This window comes from Oncorhynchus mykiss, chromosome 7 (assembly GCF_057628025.1).
Source record: "Oncorhynchus mykiss isolate SJ-2025 chromosome 7, ASM5762802v1, whole genome shotgun sequence".
NCBI lineage: Eukaryota > Metazoa > Chordata > Actinopteri > Salmoniformes > Salmonidae > Oncorhynchus > Oncorhynchus mykiss.
Window position 1 is genome coordinate 83,856,652 of NC_143028.1, and position 23,093 is coordinate 83,879,744.

At 42.8% G+C, this 23,093-nt stretch overlaps 2 protein-coding genes across 3 annotated transcripts in view; both read left to right on the forward strand.

The window, feature by feature from the left end:
• Window positions 1–15,108, forward strand: part of cass4 (Cas scaffold protein family member 4) — a 58,907-nt gene extending 43,799 nt beyond the window's left edge. The window contains exons 3-8 of the mRNA XM_036984349.2: window positions 1,978–2,127; window positions 7,879–7,965; window positions 8,230–8,352; window positions 8,906–9,921; window positions 10,707–11,151; window positions 13,321–15,108. Of these exons, the coding sequence (XP_036840244.2) occupies window positions 1,978–2,127; window positions 7,879–7,965; window positions 8,230–8,352; window positions 8,906–9,921; window positions 10,707–11,151; window positions 13,321–14,142 (2,643 nt within the window). The 3' untranslated portion in view covers window positions 14,143–15,108. The remainder of the gene's footprint in view (window positions 1–1,977; window positions 2,128–7,878; window positions 7,966–8,229; window positions 8,353–8,905; window positions 9,922–10,706; window positions 11,152–13,320) is intronic.
• Window positions 15,109–16,030: 922 nt separating this feature from the next.
• Window positions 16,031–23,093, forward strand: part of fam120a (family with sequence similarity 120 member A) — a 97,016-nt gene continuing 89,953 nt past the window's right edge. Inside the window, exon 1 of one of the 2 annotated variants that reach the window (XM_090242157.1) lies at window positions 16,031–16,891. In XM_090242157.1, the coding sequence (XP_090098283.1) occupies window positions 16,418–16,891 (474 nt within the window). In that variant the 5' untranslated portion in view covers window positions 16,031–16,417. The remainder of the gene's footprint in view (window positions 16,892–23,093) is intronic. The other variant, XM_090242158.1, reaches the window with a different exon arrangement.

The following is a 23,093-nucleotide window of genomic DNA, read 5'->3' on the forward strand; positions in this document are numbered from 1 at the left end:
ACATGTGATTGATTATACTGGATTGAATGTATTACCTGTACGAAGTAGTCTAGGACATCTATATTTAGGGCTACAGTAAATATCAATCTAGAACAGGATTATCTATTTTGGATGGAGTTGATGGAGAGAGAGAAAGACTGCAGATGCAGTGATTTAAAGCAAAAATATCTGAGTGATCGGCTGTTTTACATAAAACATTTAAAAAGTTACCATGATGGGATGATGTGAACTGCGTTCTATACTGAGATGGGCTGTCTGTCCCCAACCTGAGATGGGCTGTCTGTCCCCACCCTGAGATGGGCTGTCTGTCCCCACCCTGAGATGGGCTGTCTGTCCCCACCCTGAGATGGGCTGTCTGTCCCCACCCTGAGATGGACTGTCTGTACTCACCCTGAGATGGGCTGTCTGTCCCCAACCTGAGATGGGCTGTCTGTCCCCACCCTGAGATGGGCTGTCTGTCCCCACCCTGAGATGGGCTATCTGTACTCACCCTGAGATGGGCTGTCTGTCCCCACCCTGAGATGGGCTGTCTGTCCCCACCCTGAGATGTGCTGTCTGTTCTCACCCTGAGATGGGCTGTCTGTACTCACCCTGAGATGGGCTGTCTGTCCCCACCCTGAGATGGACTGTCTGTACTCACCCTGAGATGGGCTGTCTGTCCCCAACCTGAGATGGGCTGTCTGTCCCCACCCTGAGATGGGCTGTCTGTACTCACCCTGAGATGGGCTGTCTGTACTCACCCTGAGATGGGCTGTCTGTCCCCACTCTGAGATGGGCTGTCTGTACTCACCCTGAGGTGGGCTGTCTGTACTGACTCTGAGATGGGCTGTCTGTCCCCACCCTGAGATGGGCTGTCTGTACTGACCCTGAGATGGGCTGTCTGTCCCCACCCTGAGATGGGCTGTCTGTCCCCACCCTGAGATGGGCTGTCTGTACTCACCCTGAGATGGGCTGTCTGTACTCACCCTGAGATGGTCTGTCCCCACCCTGAGATGGGCTGTCTGTACTGACCCTGAGATGGGCTGTCTGTCCCCACCCTGAGATGGGCTGTCTGTCCCCACCCTGAGATGGGCTGTCTGTCCCCACCCTGAGATGGGCTGTCTGTACTCACCCTGAGATGGGCTGTCTGTACTCACCCTGAGATGGTCTGTCCCCACCCTGAGATGGGCTGTCTGTCCCCACCCTGAGATGGGCTGTCTGTACTCACCCTGAGATGGGCTGTCTGTACTCACCCTGAGATGGTCTGTCCCCACCCTGAGATGGGCTGTCTGTACTCACCCTGAACGTTGATGATTCATCATGCAGAGGCCGCATATAATTTAACAGTTACATTTCACGCCACACTGTTCATATAAGTAATTTACCAGTTTCTCACAGTTATTTATCCCAGGATAAGAGAGTGGTTTTGGGCGGTAAATCTCGGTAACCGGGTTCCCGCCATTCAACCCTAGTGTGTGTCTGTGTGTGTGTGTTTTGGAAGTATAAGATACATTTCCCTTGTAACTATTTAAGTTCTCATCTCCTCTTCCTCTCCTCTTGTCTCATCTCCTCTTCATCTCCCCTCCCCTCCTCTCGTCTCATCTACTCTTCATCTCCCCTCCTCTCGTCTCCTCTTCATCTCCCCTCCCCTCCTCTCGTCTCATCTCCTCTTCATCTTCCCTCCTCTCGTCTCATCTACTCTTCATCTCCCCTCCTCTCGTCTCCTTTTCATCTCCCCTCCCCTCCTCTCGTCTCATCTTCATCTTCCCTCCTCTCGTCTCATCTACTCTTCATCTCCCCTCCTCTCATCTCATCTCCCCGCCTCTCCTCTTCATCTCCCCTCTTCTCTCATCTCCTCTTCATCTCCCCTCCTCTCGGCTCCTCTTCATCGCCCCTCCTCTCATCTCCTCTTCATCTCCCCTCCTCTCATCTACTCTTCATCTCCCCTCCTCTCGTCTCATCTCCTCTCCCTCCTTACTTCTCTTCTCTCCACCACAGGGCGAGGTTCCTGGTGCTGGTAGTGTTGACCCAGGCACCAGTCATGACAGTGACTCTGATAGGCCGGGGAACCTCTACCAGATCCCCAGCATATCCCGACACACCCAGTCCTCCAGCCCCGCCTACGAATGCATGGACCGTGCCTACAAGGTCTGTTACCACACCACCTAGCCAGATCAGCCAGCCTACTGGTGTAGGGTTAGAAGTTGGGGTCTGGGTTAGGGGAAGGGGTTGGGGTCTGGGTTAGGGGAGAGGGTTGGGGTCTGGGTTAGGGGAAAGGGTTGGGGTCTGGGTTAGGGGAGAGGGTTGGGGTCTGGGTTAGGGGAAAGGGGTGGAGTCTGGCTTAGGGGAAAGGGTTGGGGTTGTGGTCTGGGTTAGGGCAGAGGGTTAGAGTTTGGTGTCTGGGTTAGGGGAGAGAGTCAGAGGTTAGGGTCTGGGTTAGGGGAGAGAGTCAGGGGTTAGGGTCTGGGTTAGGGGAGAGGGTTAGACCACTAGGCTACCCTGCTGCCCCTACACTCTAACCTCTAGGTTACCTGCCGCCCCCACACTCTAACCACTAGGCTACCTGCCCCCCTACACTCTAACCGCACTAGGCTACCTGCCCCCCTACACTCTAACCACTAGGCTACCTGCCGCCCCTACACTCTAACCACTAGGCTACCTGCCCCCCTACACTCTAACCATTAAGCTACCTGCCGCCTTACACTCTAACCACTAGGCTACCTGCCGCCCCTACACTCTAACCACTAGGCTACCTGCCCCCCTACACTCTAACCACTAGGCTACCTGCCGCCCCTACACTCTAATCACTAGGCTACCTGCCGCCCCTACACTCTAACCACTAGGCTACCTGCCCCCCTACACTCTAACCACTAGACTACCTGCCGCCCCATACACTCTAACCACTAGGCTACCTGCTGCCCCTCTCTCTGGGTATTGGGAGAAAACAGGAGAAAACATCAAGCACATAAAGACATAGGCTGCATGTAAAATTGGAACCTATTCCCAAAATAAAGCACTACTTTCAGAGCTTTACATAGGATATGAGTTGTTATATGAGTTGTTATGAGTATATGAGTTGTTATATGAGTTGTTATATGAGTTGTTATGTGTATATGAGTTGTTATATGAGTATATGAGTTGTTATATGAGTTGTTATGAGTATATGAGTTGTTATATGAGTTGTTATATGAGTTGTTATGAGTATATGAGTTGTTATATGAGTTGTTATGTGTATATGAGTTGTTATGTGTATATGAGTTGTTATATGAGTATATGAGTTGTTATATGAGTTGTTATGAGTATATGAGTTGTTATATGAGTATATGAGTTGTTATATGAGTATATGAGTTGTTATGAGTTGTTCTATGAGTATATGAGTTGTTCTATGAGTATATGAGTTGTTATATGAGTATATGAGTTGTTATATGAGTATATAAGTTGTTATATAAGTTGTTATTTGAGTATATGAGTTGTTATATGAGTATATGAGTTGTTATATGAGTTGTTATATGAGTAAATAAGTTGTTATATGAGTTGTTATGTGAGTATATGAGTTGTTATATGAGTTGTTATATGAGTATATGAGTTGTTATATGAGTATATGAGTTGTTATATGAGTATATAAGTTGTTATATAAGTTGTTATATGAGTATATGAGTTGTTATATGAGTATATGAGTTGTTATATGAGTTGTTATATGAGTTGTTATATGAGTATATGAGTTGTTATATGAGTTGTTATATGAGTAAATAAGTTGTTATATGAGTTGTTATGTGAGTATATGAGTTGTTATATGAGTTGTTATATGAGTATATGAGTTGTTATATGAGTATATGAGTTGTTATATGAGTATATAAGTTGTTATATAAGTTGTTATATGAGTATATGAGTTGTTATATGAGTATATGAGTTGTTATATGAGTTGTTATATGAGTTGTTATATGAGTATATGAGTTGTTATATGAGTTGTTATATGAGTAAATAAGTTGTTATATGAGATGTTATATGAGTATATGAGTTGTTACGAGTTGTTATATGAGTATATGAGTTGTTATGAGTATACGAGTTGTTATATGAGTATACGAGTTGTTATATGAGTTGTTATATGAGTATACGAGTTGTTATATGAGTTGTTATATGAGTATATGAGTATATGAGTTGTTATATGAGTATATGAGTTGTTATATGAGTATATAAGTTGTTATATAAGTTGTTATATGAGTATATGAGTTGTTATATGAGTATATGAGTTGTTATATGAGTATATGAGTTGTTATATGAGTTGTTATATGAGTATATGAGTTGTTATATGAGTTGTTATATGAGTATATGAGTTGTTATATGAGTTGTTATATGAGTATATGAGTTGTTATATGAGTTGTTATATGAGTTGTTATATGAGTATATGAGTTGTTATATGAGCTGTTATATGAGTTGTTATATGAGTATATGAGTTGTTATATGAGTTGTTATATGAGTTGTTATATGAGTATATGAGTTGTTATATGAGTTGTTATATGAGTATATGAGTTGTTATATGATTTGTTATGTGAGTATATGAGTTGTTATATGAGTTGTTATATGAGTATATGAGTTGTTATATGAGTTGTTATATGAGTATATGAGTTGTTATATGAGTATATGAGTTGTTATATGAGTTATTATATGAGTATATGAGCTGTTATATGAGTATATGAGTTGTTATATGAGTTGTAATATGAGTTGTTATATGAGTATATGAGTTGTTATACAAGTTGTTATGAGTATATGAGTTGTTATTTGAGTTGTTGAGTATATGAGTTGTTATATGAGTATACAAGTTGTTATACGAGTTATATGAGTTGTAATATGAGTTGTTATATGAGTATATGAGTTGTTATACAAGTTGTTATGAGTATATGAGTTGTTATTTGAGTTGTTGAGTATATGAGTTGTTATATGAGTATACAAGTTGTTATACGAGTTACATGAGTTGTTATATGAGTTGTTATATGAGTATATGAGTTGTTATATGAGTATATGAGTTGTTATATGAGTATATGAGTTGTTATATGAGTATATGAGTTGTTATATGAGTATATGAGTTATTATATGAGTTGTTATATGAGTATATGAGTTGTTATACAAGTTGTTATGAGTATATGAGTTGTTATTTGAGTTGTTGAGTATATGAGTTGTTATATGAGTATACAAGTTGTTATACGAGTTACATGAGTTGTTATATGAGTTGTTATATGAGTATATGAGTTGTTATATGAGTATATGAGTTGTTATATGAGTATATGAGTTGTTATACGAGTATATGAGTTGTTATATGAGTATATGAGTTGTTATATGAGTATATGAGTTGTTATACAAGTTGTTATATGAGTTGTTATATGAGTTGTTATATGAGTATATGAGTTGTTATATGAGTATATGAGTTGTTATACAAGTTGTTATATGAGTTGTTATATGAGTTGTTATACGAGTATATGAGTTGTTATATGAGTATATGAGTTGTTATATGAGTATATGAGTTGTTATACAAGTTGTTATATGAGTTGTTATATGAGTTGTTATATGAGTATATGAGTTGTTATATGAGTATATGAGTTGTTATACAAGTTGTTATATGAGTTGTTATATGAGTTGTTATATGAGTTGTTATATGAGTATATGAGTTGTTATACAAGTTGTTATATGAGTTGTTATATGAGTTGTTATATGAGTATATGAGTTGTTATATGAGTATATGAGTTGTTATACAAGTTGTTATATGAGTTGTTATATGAGTTGTTATACGAGTATATGAGTTGTTATATGAGTATATGAGTTGTTATATGAGTATATGAGTTGTTATACAAGTTGTTATATGAGTTGTTATATGAGTTGTTATATGAGTATATGAGTTGTTATATGAGTATATGAGTTGTTATACAAGTTGTTATATGAGTTGTTATATGAGTTGTTATACGAGTATATGAGTTGTTATATGAGTATATGAGTTGTTATATGAGTATATGAGTTGTTATATGAGTATATGAGTTGTTATATGAGTATATGAGTTGTTATATGAGTATATGAGTTGTTATATGAGTATATGAGTTGTTATATGAGTATATGAGTTGTTATATGAGTATATGAGTTGTTATATGAGTTGTTATACGAGTATATGAGTTGTTATATGAGTATATGAGTTGTTATATGAGTATATGAGTTGTTATATGAGTATATGAGTTGTTATATGAGTATATGAGTTGTTATATGAGTATATGAGTTGTTATACAAGTTGTTATATGAGTTGTTATATGAGTTGTTATACGAGTATATGAGTTGTTATATGAGTATATGAGTTGTTATATGAGTATATGAGTTGTTATATGAGTATATGAGTTGTTATACGAGTATATGAGTTGTTATATGAGTATATGAGTTGTTATATGAGTATATGAGTTGTTATATGAGTATATGAGTTGTTATATGAGTATATGAGTTGTTATATGAGTATATGAGTTGTTATATGAGTATATGAGTTGTTATATGAGTATATGAGTTGTTATATGAGTATATGAGTTGTTATATGAGTATATGAGTTGTTATATGAGTATATGAGTTGTTATATGAGTATATGAGTTGTTATACGAGTATATGAGTTGTTATATGAGTATATGAGTTGTTATATGAGTATATGAGTTGTTATATGAGTATATGAGTTGTTATATGAGTATATGAGTTGTTATACGAGTATATGAGTTGTTATATGAGTATATGAGTTGTTATATGAGTATATGAGTTGTTATATGAGTATATGAGTTGTTATATGAGTATATGAGTTGTTATATGAGTATATGAGTTGTTATATGAGTATATGAGTTGTTATATGAGTATATGAGTTGTTATATGAGTATATGAGTTGTTATATGAGTATATGAGTTGTTATACGAGTATATGAGTTGTTATATGAGTATATGAGTTGTTATATGAGTATATGAGTTGTTATATGAGTATATGAGTTGTTATATGAGTATATGAGTTGTTATATGAGTATATGAGTTGTTATATGAGTATATGAGTTGTTATATGAGTATATGAGTTGTTATATGAGTATATGAGTTATTATATGAGTTGTTATATGAGTATATGAGTTGTTATATGAGTATATGAGTTGTTATATGAGTATATGAGTTGTTATATGAGTATATGAGTTGTTATATGAGTATATGAGTTGTTATATGAGTATATGAGTTGTTATATGAGTTGTTATATGAGTATATGAGTTGTTATATGAGTATATGAGTTGTTATATGAGTATATGAGTTGTTATACGAGTTGTTATACGAGTATATGTAAGGACGTTCGTCTGTACGAGAGGCGGACCAAAGCGCAGCGTGGTTGTTTTGATTCATGTTTTTAATAAATAACTTCACATGAACAAACTAACAAAAACAAGAAATGTGAAAACGCAAAACAGTCCTATCCTGTGACAACAAACACAGTGACAGGAACAATCACCCACAAACACACAATGACGCCCAGGCTACCTAAGTATGATTCTCAATCAGAGACAACTAATGACACCTGCCTCTGATTGAGAACCATACTAGGCCGAAACATAGAAATACCCAAATTATAGAAAAACAAACATAGACTGCCCACCCAACTCACGCCCTGACCATACTAACTACATACAAAACAAAGGAAATAGAGGTCAGAACGTGACAGTATATGAGTTGTTATATGAGTATATGAGTTGTTATATGAGTATATGAGTTATTATATGAGTTGTTATATGAGTATATGAGTTGTTATATGAGTATATGAGTTGTGTTGTGATATGAGTTGTGATACGAATTGTGATATGCGTCTTGGAAACCGGCCAATAGTATTATCTGAATGGTATAATGTTGTTGTTTGCAGGCATCTGTCAGCAGTGTGTTCTCTGGCTGTTCCAAGGGAGAGGTCTATGATGTCCCCAGCCTTGTCAGACGAGCCTCTCTATTCCCTGTGAGTCTCCTCTCCTCTCCTCTCCTCTCCTCTCCTCTCCTCTCCTCTCCTCTCCTCTCCTCTCCTCTCCTTTCCTCTCCTCTCATCTCCTCTCCTCTCCTCTCCTCTCCTCTCCTCTCCTTTCTCTTGCCTCTGCTTGACTGTATGTATCTGTTTCCATGCTTGGTGGCTTGTTACAAGTGTTTACCAACAGATGATGTACATTATCTGTATGAAGACATTGGGATGTGGTTTCTAACAGACCACTGTGTGAATGATTGACAGGCATCCACAACACCGCGACATTTGACCCAGAAGGCGTCGTTGATGGAAACCTCTGATCTGGAGAGACAGTTTGACACCCGGAGCAGTAGGAGGCGCTGCAGCCCCAGTCCCAGCCTGGACTATGTATGTTAAAAATAGCTAGCAATGCTAATGTTAGTTAGCTAAAAAAAAAAACGAGGCTTTCCCCTCAGTCTCACTAGCCTCGTAATTATCAGACTGATCTCGTAAGCATCCGTTCTGTTTTGCTACAGTAATCAGACTGGTAATTACGAGGCTACAATCTTACTGCATCTAAAGTCAATCTAGCGACATCTCAATCATCACAAAAGGTTTTCTTATCAATCATTTGTGTTCATTTGAAATGTCATTGTGTTTTCAAGCCACTGTAAGGCACTTTTGATTAAATATTCGTTAGCACGTATTGGCAATGCAATGTTCATTCGGGCATCAAGAGAACCTTCGTCAAGAGAACCTTCAAGAAACATGCAACCCATGAACATCTGCACTGGGAGACAAATCAACTCCCAATAAATGGACCTGAATGACACGTGTACTTCCTGGTTATGATGTAATCTCGGGCTTTTCCTCTTTAGTGTTCTAGTTACTGTACAGGGTTACACACTGTAACATCGTGATCTATACTCACCTTTCACTTACTGTCCCCCTACCTCACCAGGTGTATGCTGTTCCTCCCACGGTGGTCCCAGACCCCAGCTATGACATCCCTATCCCCTCCTCCGTCCCCCCCTCCATCCCTCCGGCCTCAGTCATCCAGCAGAGGCTAGTGGCCGGAGGCAACAATACCTCACCCAGCCCCCAGAGACAGCCTAGCAGTTACAGCACCCTTCCCAACCCCCGCAAGTCAGACTGGATCTATGATGTACCCAGCTCTCCTGAGAAACCTGGTGGTGAGCCCGGGTACTACACCATTCAGCCATCTGGTGGCCAACCTGGATATTACGCACACCTGCCATTTGGTGGCCAGCCTGGGTACTACACCACCCTGCCCTCCAAGGCCCTGATCTCTGACAGGCAGCTCCACGACACTCTGACAGACCGTAACTGCTCTGCTCAGTCCTTCTATGACATCCCCAAACCTAGATCCCCTCCCCAGAGGTCCAAGGACCCCCCCAACCCCCCCAGGGTCCTCCCCAGGCCTCCTCTCTACGACAGACCCCCAGGCCAGATGCAGATGGACAATGAGCACTGTGTGTACGCTGTCCCCCCTCGGGAGCAGCTCTCAGTCTTCGTCCCCCACAGAGGACACCATGTCCCGTTGGAGTGTCGGGGGGACTCTGGTCCTACCTACGACCACCCCAACCCCCAGGGCAGGCTGCAGAGGGGTCGTCTGGGGCTATTGGCTGGGGCTCTGGGAGCCAGGCCTGGTAGGGGAGACACTCTGTTACAGGAAGAGGATGAAGAGAGCGGTAGAACGACAACGTCGACATCAGACAAACAGAGGATCAGCACAGCCTCCACGTCCTCCACCTCCTCCTCCTGCGACTCCCTGGCGCTGTGCTCCTCTTCCTCCCCGGAGCCGCAGCGGGAGGTGTGTCTGAGCCAGGAGGAGGCGTGTCGCAGGCTGCTCATCCTACAGCAGGAGGTGTGCAGGGAGGTGCCGCGACTCATGGAGTTTGTCTCCTCTAGCTGGAGGAGCAGGGATCACCTGGAAAAGCACCTCACGGAGATCAGGTTTGTGGAGATTGAGATCAGTAATGATTATTTGTAATATTCTGACCAGTGAACATAACAGTGCCTTAATTAATTAAGGAACCACTTTCTGTACACTTTGTGTTCACTGTGGTAATCCAGGTTCCTCTACTGAACGGTCTGAAACGTGCTGTATGAAAGTGAACAGTTAGTTGAACATCCACAAGCCATCTATTTGGGACTACCACTATCAAATTAAACCAAACTTTATTAGTCACATGGGCCGAATACAACAAGCGTAGACCTTACAGTGAAATGCTTACATACAAGCCCTTAACCAACAGTGCAGTTCAAGAAAGAGTTAAGAAAATATTTACCAAATAAACTAAAGTAAAAAATAAAAAAATAGTAAAAGTAACAATAACGAGGGGGCATCGGTACCGAGTCAGTATGCGGGGGTACAGGTTAGCTGAGGTAATTTGTACAGGTAGATGGGGGTGAAGTGACTAAGCATAGATAATAAAACAGCGAGTGCAGCAGTGTAAAAAACAAATGGAGGGGGGGGGGGGGGGGGTGTCAATGTAAATAATCTGGTGGCCATTTGATTAATTGTTCAGCAGTCTTATGGCTTGGGGGTAGAAGCTGTTAAGGAGCTTTTTGGACCTAGACTTGGGGCTTCGGTACCGCTTACCGTGCGGTAGCCGAGGAAACAGTCTATGACTTGGGTGACTAGAGTCTCTGACAATTGTATGGGCTTTTCTCTGACACCGCCTATATCATATCCAAAACAAGCGTTACCACTAATTCTTCCCAACTACCACCACCAGGTCTGCAGCAGAGGGTGTGGCGGGGTCGGTGACCTCCTTCCTGACCTTTGCCCTGGATGTGAAAGGTAACGCCCGGCGCCTGACCGACTCCAACCTGCAGGCGCGTCTCCAGCGCCAGCTCTCAGTGTTGGAGGACTCTGGCCTCATCTTGCAGCAGGCCGTCAGCTCCCTGGGCGTCGCCGGCTGGCCCCTCCCTTTGCTGGCCCAGGATCCCGCCCAGAACCACTCCCCAGACCAGCTAGACAGCCTCGTCAGGGTAACCAGGACCATCCCTGAAGATGTCAAGAGAATGGTATCCATCGTCAATGCCAACGCCAAGCTGCTGTTCCGGCCCAGTACCAGTACCACCAATAATACCAGTACCTCTACCAGTCAGTTTATGAAGAAGAGAACAGAGCAGGGAGAAGACTCAGAAACAGATAATCATGACAATGTCCAGCTACAGGTTAGTCATTGGTTATCTGCACCATATCTGCACCCAGCTACAGGTTAGTCATTGGTTATCTGCACCATTATATACCCAGCTACAGGTTAGTCATTGGTTATCTGCACCATTATATACCCAGCTACAGGTTAGTCATTGGTTATCTGCACCATTATATACCCAGCTACAGGTTAGTCATTGGACCATTATATACCCAGCTACAGGTTAGTCATTGGACCATTATATACCCAGCTACAGGTTAGTCATTGGTTATCTGCACCATTATATACCCAGCTACAGGTTAGTCATTGGACCATTATATACCCAGCTACAGGTTAGTCATTGGTTATCTGCACCATTATATACCCAGCTACAGGTTAGTCATTGGACCATTATATACCCAGCTACAGGTTAGTCATTGGACCATTATATACCCAGCTACAGGTTAGTCATTGGACCATTATATACCCAGCTACAGGTTAGTCATTGGTTATCTGGACCATTATATACCCAGCTACAGGTTAGTCATTGGACCATTATATACCCAGCTACAGGTTAGTCATTGGTTATCTGGACCATTATATACCCAGCTACAGGTTAGTCATTGGACCATTATATACCCAGCTACAGGTTAGTCATTGGTTATCTGCACCATTATATACCCAGCTACAGGTTAGTCATTGGATCATTATATACCCAGCTACAGGTTAGTCATTGGACCATTATATACCCAGCTACAGGTTAGTCATTGGTTATCTGCAGCATTATATACCCAGCTACAGGTTAGTCATTGGCTATCTGGACCATTATATACCCAGCTACAGGTTAGTTATTGGACCATTATATACCCAGCTACAGGTTAGTCATTGGTTATCTGCACCATTATATACCCAGCAACAGGTTAGTCATTGGACCATTATATACCTAGCTACAGGTTAGTCATTGGTTATCTGGACCATTATATACCCAGCTACAGGTTAGTCATTGGACCATTATATACCCAGCTACAGGTTAGTCATTGGACCATTATATACCCAGCTACAGGTTAGTCATTGGTTATCTGCACCATTATATACCCAGCTACAGGTTAGTCATTGGACCATTATATACCCAGCTACAGGTTAGTCATTGGTTATCTGCACCATTATATACCCAGCTACAGGTTAGTCATTGGTTATCTGCACCATTATATACCCAGCTACAGGTTAGTCATTGGTTATCTGCGCCACTATATAGCTGTAGATTTGCCAAGCTGTAGATTTGCCAATATGATGCACATTCATAGTTTTGTATTTTAATCCTGATTTTGAAAAGTAAAAATAAATATTTCTCTACACGGGTTTAAGGCTGGGTTATAATTGGTCTAATGCATGTCTGTAGACCAATAGAATTGGACCACTGTAAAACAGCCTTTACAGGGTTATTATATTTATATAGACTTAATACCCATTCATAATGCTGTATCATTAAGCCTGAATTATTACATTGAAAGTAAAGCAATGATCTATTTTTCAAATGAAGAAAGAGTTTGACAAACAACAAATTAAAGTCTGTGGAAAACAGAAAACCAAAATCACTTCCATCAAGCCTAAGGTGAGACTTTCCAGCTACTCAGAGGAATGCATTTCTTTTAGTCAAGTACTGAAACTCACAGAAAAGCCTCAAATACTGTAGACTCTCAAACACACAGCAGCTCCAGCCGGTTCTCAGTAGGAGCTAGGTGTTAGTGGTGTAGATATTAGCAGCGTACCTTGTAATTACAGGCATTCTGGGAAGATTCAGCTTTTCTTCTCTTCCTCTACTGGTGAGAGTCCCCTGAGGGAACAGGATGTCTGTCTGTCTAACTAACCATCTCTCTTTATCCCCTCTCTCAACTTCCCTCATCTCCCTTTACTTTCCTCCTCTCTCTCCACTTCTCTCCTTACCTCCCTCCTCTTCTCTCCTTCCCTCCCTCCTCTCCCTCATCTTCTCTCCTTCCCTCCCTCCTCTTCTCTCCTTCCCTCCCTCCTCTTCTCTCCTTCCCACCCTCCTCTCCCTCCTCTTCTCTCCTTCCCTTCCTACTCTACCTCCCTCGTCCCTCCCCTCCCCGCCACACCTCTCCTTCCCTTACTCCTCCCCTGCATTCTCACATTCCCTTCCTCTTCCCCTTGTTCCTCCTCTACCTCCCTCCTTTCTTCCTCTCCCACCCAGGAGGACCAGAAGCGTTGTGTGTCTGAGCCCCAGGTCTGTGTGGACGGTCCTAGGAGATCTTCAGAATCCCTGTCCCCGAGGAAGCCCTTCATCTCTGACTCTGGTGACGCCCCCAGGAGGACCTCTGAGCCCCAGGTCTCCCTGTTTGCTAGGATGGGCTCTCAGTCTGAGCCCCAGGTCTCCCGGTCTGCTAGGATGGCCTCTCAGTCTGAGCCCCAGGTCTCCCTGTCTGCTAGGATGGCCTCTCAGTCTGAGCCCCAGGTCTACCTGTCTGCTAGGATGGCCTCTCAGTCTGAGCCCAAGGTCTACCTGTCTGCTAGGATGGCCTCTCAGTCTGAGCCCCAGGTCTCTGATGTCCCTAGCCCTGGGAAGTCCTTTAACTCCCAGGTAGACAGCCCTAAGAGACAGCCCACCCTGTCAGAACATTGCCGGCTATACTTTGGGGCGCTGCAGAAGGCAATTTGTTTGTTCATAACCAGCCTGGACAGCCAGACCCCGGAGAAGTTCATCTCCCACAGCAAGCTGATCATCATGGTAGGCCAGCGACTGGTGGACACGCTGTACCGAGAGGCCCAGAAAGGAGAGGCCCAGAGAAGGGGGCCCGGGTCAGTGTCAGAGTCAGGGTTGGGGTCCAGCCAGAGCCAGAACCAGGTTCTGCTGTGTAAGTGCAACCACATGTGTGCCCTGTTAAAACAGCTGGCTGTAGCCACCAAGAAGGCAGCTCTGCATTACCCTGAGAGACAGGCTCTGCGGGAGGCCCAGGACTTTGCCAAGGAGCTGGCTCAGAGAGCACAGCACTTCAGGATCTCCCTGGACCTCTGAGAGAGACAGACTTTTATCTTAAGGAGGCAACAGACAGTGCCGACGAACAGTGAAAAGCTGTCCTATCCCCTCTGACCACAGAACGTCGCCATAACGTTGAATCGGCACCGTTCATCAGCACGCAGCAGGTGCTCCACAGCTCACATGTTTGGTCTGTATTTTCCTAGTCATTGGAGCTCTAAAAGCCAATTTATGCTTGATCCTTGAATGTGGTCGGAGGCGCAGTATGGATGGTGTGATGCAATTGCGGAGCCTGTGGAAGCAAGCAGTGGCCAAATTGAGTGCCGTACGCCACCAACCTTTTTTAACAATGTGGAGGGCTCCGTATAGCACCACATTGACACGATTGGTTGACGGTAGGTGGGGGTAGTACATCCTGTATAAACACAAACTTGACAACAGTTCTGCTCAACTGCTCCGCGAAGCGCAAGGAGTATGAATGCCCTGACTTCTGCAGAGACCTGTATCATCCTAAACGGTTCACGGGCCAACGCAGACGTCGGATTGACCACTCAGAGCCTTTAAGGGAGACTGGCCCGCTCTGCAACCATTGGGCCAACTAAAATGTTCCCAGAGGACCTGCGGACTAATAAAAAACAAATTACACATTTAAGATGGAATTTTATGAAGCCAAATCTAAAATGTATTTACCAAGACATTGTATGTAATCGTATGTGACATGTATGCCATGTTATTACTTGTATAGCTGACTTTGATATCAATGGCCTGAATACTGTAGTATGATATGTTGACTGTATTCTGTTTCACTGTTTCTATACGAACCCAGTTAACCTATAGCCTTCTACTACTGTATGTACATAGCCTTCTCAAAATACAATTTAGTACATTCCTAATTTTAAAATATGATTAAAAGGATTAAGTAGTTGGAATAAGAATAAAAACAAGTTCACAGCTGAATGAGATAAAAAAAATAAAAAAAATTAAAAACATTTATTTTTGCTTCAATGGTTTTGGTTTCACCATTTTACTATCCTTGTTCTGAATGTGAGTGTAACGGATGTGAAACGGCTAGCTTAGTTAGCGGTGCGCACTAAATAGCGTTTCAATCGGTGACGTCACTTGCTCTGAGACCTTGAAGTAGTAGTTCCCGTTGCTCTGCAAGGGCCGCGGCTTTTGTGGGTGACTGTTGTTGATGTGTGCAGAGGGTCCCTGGTTCGCGCCCGGGTATGGGCGAGGGGACGGTCTAAAGTTATACTGTTACATTAGGTATATTAAGGATCAGAAAGGCAACTGTGTTACTGTTCTGTTTTGACCATGTTGTATCATAGCTACATGGTAAAACACACATTGTGCAGACAGGGAGGTCAAAACACAACAACAGACAATATTCTGTATCGCACTTTGTGACATCGGCTGATGTAAAAAGGGCTTTATAAATACATTTGATTGATTGATGCAGACAACACAGTCCAAACACAGCAACAGACAGACAACACATCAGCACTATATCGCCCTCTGGTGGTACTGGGTCCATTAAAAATAAACAGCTTTTGGAGAGAGATTGCCTGCCTGTCTGTCTGCCTGCCTGCCTGCCTGTCTGTCTGTCTGCCTGTCTGTCTGTCTGTCTGTCTTTCTGCCTGCCTGCCTGTCTGTCTGTCTGTCTGTCTGTCTGTCTGTCTGCCTGTCTGTCTGTCTTTCTGCCTGCCTGTCTGCCCCATACCTGGTTGACATGAATAGACCAGAACAGTGTATCCTTCGTGAGTTGGGGCACAATACATACTCTACAGAACCTATTTCTCACCATGTTGGCTCTGTGTGCAGTTGTCATGTATCCCATATTTAAAGGATTTGGCATGAAAATCATCCCCCACCCCCTGCTTTCATTTGAATGGCTAGAAACAACAGGTTGTCTGTCATTCATTGCCACGGACTCCTCCTCTGTCCGGGGCACGGCGGTACGTGTCGGTGCGTCACTGTGCTTCTTCCTCTGCCACAGACTGACACACATCCACAGATATGGCTCTGTGAGAAGGCACATGGTGGCGGCTAACCATGAACCAAAAAATAAATCACCAAAAACAGTTCATGCATCAGTAGCAACCCGATTTCGTTTATTTTTTGGGGGGGATTCAACCATTGCAACAACTGCACTAGACATACAATTGGTTTGCACTGTTACGGGGAGAGAAGCTAGCAAGCAACTTGGAACCCCTCCTCGCTTTTCTCCAGTTTTACTGAGCTATTTTACTCGGTTTTTAAACAGTTTTTTTTGGTTGCAATCGCTCTTTTTATTTAATTTTTAAAGACAGTAATCATGGGTGTGCAAGGTTTCCAAGAATACATAGAAAAGCACTGCCCTACTGCCGTGGTACCCGTGGAGCTCCAGAAGCTAGCCCGGGGCAGTCTGGTCGGAGGAGGCAGGCAGAGACCACCACAGAGCCCGCTACGGCTGCTGGTTGACGCGGAGAACTGCCTCCACCGACTCTACGGGGGTTTCTACACCGACTGGGTAAGCGGCGGGCAGTGGAACCACATGCTTGGCTACCTGGCTGCCCTCGCCAAGGCCTGTTTCAACGGTAACATTGAGCTACTGGTTTGTTTCAATGGCGCCATGGAGAAAGGCCGTCTTCACGAATGGGTCAAACGACAGGTGAACGAGAGACAGACAGCGCAGCAGATTGTCAGCCATATCCAGAATAAGGGGACTCCTCCGCCGAAGGTCTGGTTCCTTCCCCCAGTGTGCATGGTCCATTGCATCCGGCTGGCCCTACTCAGGTTCCACATTGGGGTAAGTTAGCCAGCCGGCCTCTCGGGGCTTTTCCTCCATATAACAACTGGCTGGCTAGTTTTTAGCTCGTATTATAACAAGCTAGTGTTATGGTTGTTATCTAGCGAGCTGTCAATAACTAGCACATACTTAGACTTGTCTAGATCTAGTGTACCTTTTCATTACTTGGATAATTGTGATGGATTGCGTACAGGCTACTAATAGTTAGCCATGTTGATCAGGCAAGCGCTAACCGAGTAGCCTAATCAAGTGACAACTTGGATAAGGCCGGGCCTTCCTATAAATTTAGTCGACACAGAAAAACAATGTTTAACATTGCAATCTGTGGATTTATCCAAAGTTCATGCAAAGTGTGATCGATATTTTGCACATGACTTGACCTAATTAAAACGGCATGAATTAAAATGTCACATTAATAAAATAAAAAAAACACAGTAGACACTCAAATAGGTATCCAATCAGTAGAACAACTAGATACGAAATACACGTGTTTTTGTTGCAGTCTATATATTTTACAGGAGTGGGCTGTACAGGAGTGGGCTGTACAGGAGTGGGCTGTACCGGAGTGGGCTGTACAGGAGTGGGCTGTACAGGAGTGGGCTGTACCGGAGGGCTGTACAGGAGGACTGTGTATTGTCTCCTGGTCAGTCAGTGTAACTTTTAAGTGGAATGAAAGCACAGGAACTCACTATGACATTCACGTGTTGTACTCCAACCAACCCAACAAATATACTATAGTTTTGTGCAATGTCTCATCCAGAAACCAACTATCACCCCCCCAAATCCTAGACAAAACATGCCATCTAGACAATAAATTGTATGTGTTAGGTGAGACAGTCCATCTAGACAATCAATTGTATGTGTTAGGTGAGACAGTTCATCTAGACAATAAATTGTATGTGTTAGGTGAGACAGTCCATCTAGACAATAAATTGTATGTTAGGTGAGACAGTCCATCTAGACAATAAATTGTATGTGTTAGGTGAGACAGTCCATCTAGACAATCAATTGTATGTGTTAGGTGAGACAGTTCATCTAGACAATAAATTCTATGTTAGGTGAGACAGTTCATCTAGACAATAAATTGTATGTGTTAGGTGAGACAGTCCATCTAGACAATCAATTGTATGTGTTAGGTGAGACAGTCCATCTAGACAATAAATTGTATGTGTTAGGTGAGACAGTCCATCTAGACAATAAATTGTATGTGTTAGGTGAGACAGTTCATCTAGACAATAAATTGTATGTGTTAGGTGAGACAGTCCATCTAGACAATAAATTGTATGTTAGGTGAGACAGTTCATCTAGACAATAAATTGTATGTGTTAGGTGAGACAGTCCATCTAGACAATAAATTGTATGTGTTAGGTGAGACAGTTCATCTAGACAATAAATTGTATGTTAGGTGAGACAGTTCATCTAGACAATAAATTGTATGTTAGGTGAGACAGTCCATCTAGACAATCAATTGTATGTGTTAGGTGAGACAGTTCATCTAGACAATAAATTGTATGTGTTAGGTGAGACAGTCCATCTAGACAATAAATTGTATGTTAGGTGAGACAGTTCATCTAGACAATAAATTGTATGTGTTAGGTGAGACAGTCCATCTAGACAATAAATTGTATGTGTTAGGTGAGACAGTTCATCTAGACAATAAATTGTATGTTAGGTGAGACAGTCCATCTAGACAATAAATTGTATGTGTTAGGTGAGACAGTTCATCTAGACAATAAATTGTATGTGTTAGGTGAGACAGTCCATCTAGACAATAAATTCTATGTTAGGTGAGACAGTTCATCTAGACAATAAATTCTATGTTAGGTGAGACAGTTCATCTAGACAATAAATTCTATGTTAGGTGAGACGGTCCATCTAGACAATAAATTGTACGTGTTAGGTGAGACAGTTCATCTAGACAATAAATTGTACGTGTTAGGTGAGACAGTCCATCTAGACAATACATTGTACGTGTTAGGTGAGACAGTCCATCTAGACAATACATTGTACGTGTTAGGTGAGACAGTCCATAACAAAGTTTCACTGGTATCCTGTTCAGTGTTTGACTGTCTGGAATCAGCCCTAAGTGGCTATTGGCTGTCGCTTAGAGGCTGGCCCTGCGATTGGCTGTCCTTCCCTGGGATGACACCATTCGTTCTGCTGGGAGGGCTCCAGAATCTATTCCCAGCCTACAGTCCTGCTGGGCCAACCCTAGGGCCCTTCCTCTCACCCTACCTTCTTCTCAGCTTCCCTCCCTGCCTCTCAGCTTCCCTCCCTCCCTGCCTCTTAGCTTACCTCCCTCTCTGCCTCTTAGCTTACCTCCCTCCCTGCCTCTTAGCTTACCTTCCTCCCTGCCTCTCAGCTTCCCTTCCTCCCTGCCTCTCAGCTTCCCTCCCTCCCTGCCTCTCAGCTTCCCTCCCTCCCTGCCTCTCAGCTTCCCTCCCTCCCTGCCTCTCAGCTTCCCTCCCTCCCTGCCTCTCAGCTTACCTCCCTCCCTGCCTCTCAGCTTACCTCCCTCCCTGCCTCTCAGCTTACCTCCCTCCCTGCCTCTCAGCGTGCCTCCCTCCCTGCCTCTCAGCTTCCCTCCCTCCCTGCCTCTCAGTTTACCTCCCTCCCTGCCTCTCAGTTTACCTCCCTCCCTGCCTCTCAGTTTACGTCCCTCCCTGCCTCTCAGTTTACCTCCCTCCCTGCCTCTCAGCTTACCTCCCTCACTGCCTCTCAGTTTACCTGCCTCTCAGCTTCCCTCCCTCCCAGCCTCTCAGCTTACCTCCCTCCCTGCCTCTCAGTTTACCTCCCTCCCTTCCTCTCAGTTTACCTCCCTCCCTTCCTCTCAGTTTACCTCCCTCCCTGCCTCTCAGTTTACCTCCCTCCCTGCCTCTCAGTTTACCTCCCTCCCTGCCTCTCAGTTTACCTCCCTCCCTGCCTCTCAGTTTACCTCCCTCCCTGCCTCTCAGTTTACCTCCCTCCCTGCCTCTCAGTTTACCTCCCTCCCTGCCTCTCAGTTTACCTCCCTCCCTGCCTCTCAGTTTACCTCCATCCCTGCCTCTCAGCGTACCTCCCTCCCTGCCTCTCAGCGTACCTCCCTCCCTGCCTCTCAGCGTACCTCCCTCCCTGCCTCTCAGCGTACCTCCCTCCCTGCCTCTCAGCGTACCTCCCTCCCTGCCTCTCAGCGTACCTCCCTCCCTGCCTCTCAGCGTACCTCCCTCCCTGCCTCTCAGCGTACCTCCCTCCCTGCCTCTCAGCGTACCTCCCTCCCTGCCTCTCAGCGTACCTGCCTCTCAGCTTACCTCCCTCCCTGCCTCTCAGCTTACCTCCCTCCCTGCCTCTCAGCTTACCTCCCTCCCTACCTCTCAGCTTACCTCCCTCCCTGCCTCTCAGCTTACCTCTCTCCCTGCCTCTCAGCTTACCTTCCTCCCTGCCTCTCAGCTTACCTTCCTCCCTGCCTCTCAGCGTACCTCCCTCCCTGCCTCTCAGCGTACCTCCCTCCCGGGCCTCTCAGCTTCCCTCCCTCCCTGCCTCTCAGCTTACCTCCCTCCCACTCTGCCTCTCTCTCTCTCCCTCCCACTCTGTCTCTCTCTTGCTAGATTAAAGAGCCAGACTACAGTATTATGAAGGCCTTGCTGAAGTGAAGAGCCAGACTACAGTATTATGAAGGCCTTGCTGTAGTGAAGAACCAGACTACAGTATTATGAAGGCCTTGCTGTAGCAAAGAGCCAGACTTGGCCGAGGCTCAATCTTGCTAGTCGTCTTGACTACTTTCTTATGTCATTTTCTCGGACACCAAAAGTTAAGAGTGTTGATAGGGGACAGAATGCGGTCGGAACATCAAATAATTGGTAAACACTTCACTCTTACAGAATTTCAACGTGGGCGAGTATATTGGACATTTTATCAAAGCCTATTGGACAATAACTTGTTTTTAACCAGGACAGAAGAATTTATAACTGAATTTTTCCTACAAAACATAGTAGATCCCCGTATTGTATGGGACACTTTTAAGTGTGCCTTTAGAGGCCCTGCAATTCAATACTCATCTATAAAACAAAAACAATTTAGATCAAAAGAGTCCATATTAACAAAGGAAATAAAGGAACTAACCGTACAGATAGATAGCAATAAAAACTGTAACTTAAAGGCTCAGAATAAAGTTAAAGGAAAAACAAAAAGAAATGGGAGGAATTTATTCAAGAAAGATCAATATTATTAAAATAAAGCAAACTGGATGGAATATGGGGGAAATGCACCATGTTTTTTATATTTTTAAATCTTAAAAAAAAAATTATGTACAGGAACTTGTTACAAATGACGACATCGTCCATCGTCCATAATTCACTAAATGATATCTGAAAGAGGAAGCAAAGTACTTTATGTTTTAATTTCAGTCTCCTTTATTTCCACGAACTGAAGTTAATTGTCAGGATTTTATTCTAGTAACAGCTGTACAGAAAGACTCATGTGAAGGCCTAAATACAGAGGAGGAACTTCTAGATGCAATTAAAGCCTTCCATGGCATACAAGCTGAGGTGTATCAAATATTTTCTGTTTCTTTTTGACTCAAAGGTCCAATATTAACATGTTTTAACCACTCCTATAAAAATAGAAGACTATCAGATACTCAGCAAGAAGGTCTGATTTCACTATTACTGAAACAGGACCCAGGTGGTAAATATAAAGATCCAGTCCACCTAAAAAAAAAAAACTGGAGACACCTTACACTTCAGTGTTGTGATGACAAAATCCTTGCAAAATGCATATCGCATAGAATTAAAAAGGTATCGTCAGATGTTATTCATCCTAATCAGACAGGTTTTTTTTTTTTACTTGGACGATACATTGTAGATCATATAAGACAAGTACTGGAAACAACAGAACACTATGAAAACTCTGGGAAACCAGGCCTGGTATTCAAAGATGACTTTGAAAAGGCCTTGGATCAAGTACAACTGGAGTTTATATATATATAAATGCCTGGACTATTTTAATTTTGGAGAATCTCTTATACAATGGGTTAAAGTTATGTATAGTAACCCCAGGTGTAAAATAGTAAATAATGGCTACATCTCAGAAAGTATTGTATTTCCAAGAGGAGTAAAACAAGGCTGTTCTTTATCGGCATATTTATTTATTATGTCCATCTAAATGTTAGTTCTTAAAATCAGATTCAACAATATCAAGGGGGTAGAAACCCAGGGCTTAAAAACAAAAGTGTCATTGTTAATGATTCATGTTTTCTTTCAAATATTATGTATTGGATCGCTAAAATAATACAACTTTTACATTACTGTGTAGTCTACCAATAAAATGGTCAGACGGTGAAGTGGCCATATTCGGTATTCATATCTCGAAAAAAAGAAAAATTCTCACTACAATACATTTTTATTGAAAGTTAGCCAAATTAGATAAGATTTTGCGACCATGGAAAGGTCAACACCTGTCTCTCTGTGAAAAAAATCACCCCCATTAATTCTTTAGTCATATCCCAGGTGACCTTATGAACCTGCATACACTGAACAAGTCAGACCAAATTAAACAGGCATATTTATATAATGAATATCAATTCGGAGGGCAGAAATGATTAAATATTAAAGCATTAGACCTCAGTAAAGGCTTCAGTCATACAACAATTATACTTAAATCCAAAACTGGTTCTCCTTCAAAGCTGTCATCAAGGCAAAGTGTGGCTACTTTGAAGAATCTCAAATCTAAAATATATTTTGATTTGTTAAACACTTTTTTGGTTACTACATGATTCCATATGTGTTATTTCATAGTTTTGATGTCTTCACTATTATTCTACAATGTAGAAAATAGTAAATTAAATAAAAACCTAAGAATGAGTAGGTGTTTCCAAACTTTTGACTGGTACTGTATGTTTGAATGTATACACTACCGTTCAAAAGTTTGGGGTCACGTAAAAATATTTTGATTTCCATGAAAACATGAAATGAGTTGCAAAATGAATAGGAAATATAGTCAAGATATTGACAAGGTTATAAATAATTATTTTTAATTGAAATAATTGTGTCCTTTAAACTTTGCTTTCATCAAGGTTCAATAGTTCTTATATAGTTTGGAGCTGTGCTTTGGGTCATTGTCCTGTTGTAGAAGGAAATTGGCTCCAATTAAGCGCCGTCCACAGGGTATGGCATGGCGTTGCAAAATGGAGTGATAGCCTTCCTTCTTCAAGATCACTTTTACCCTT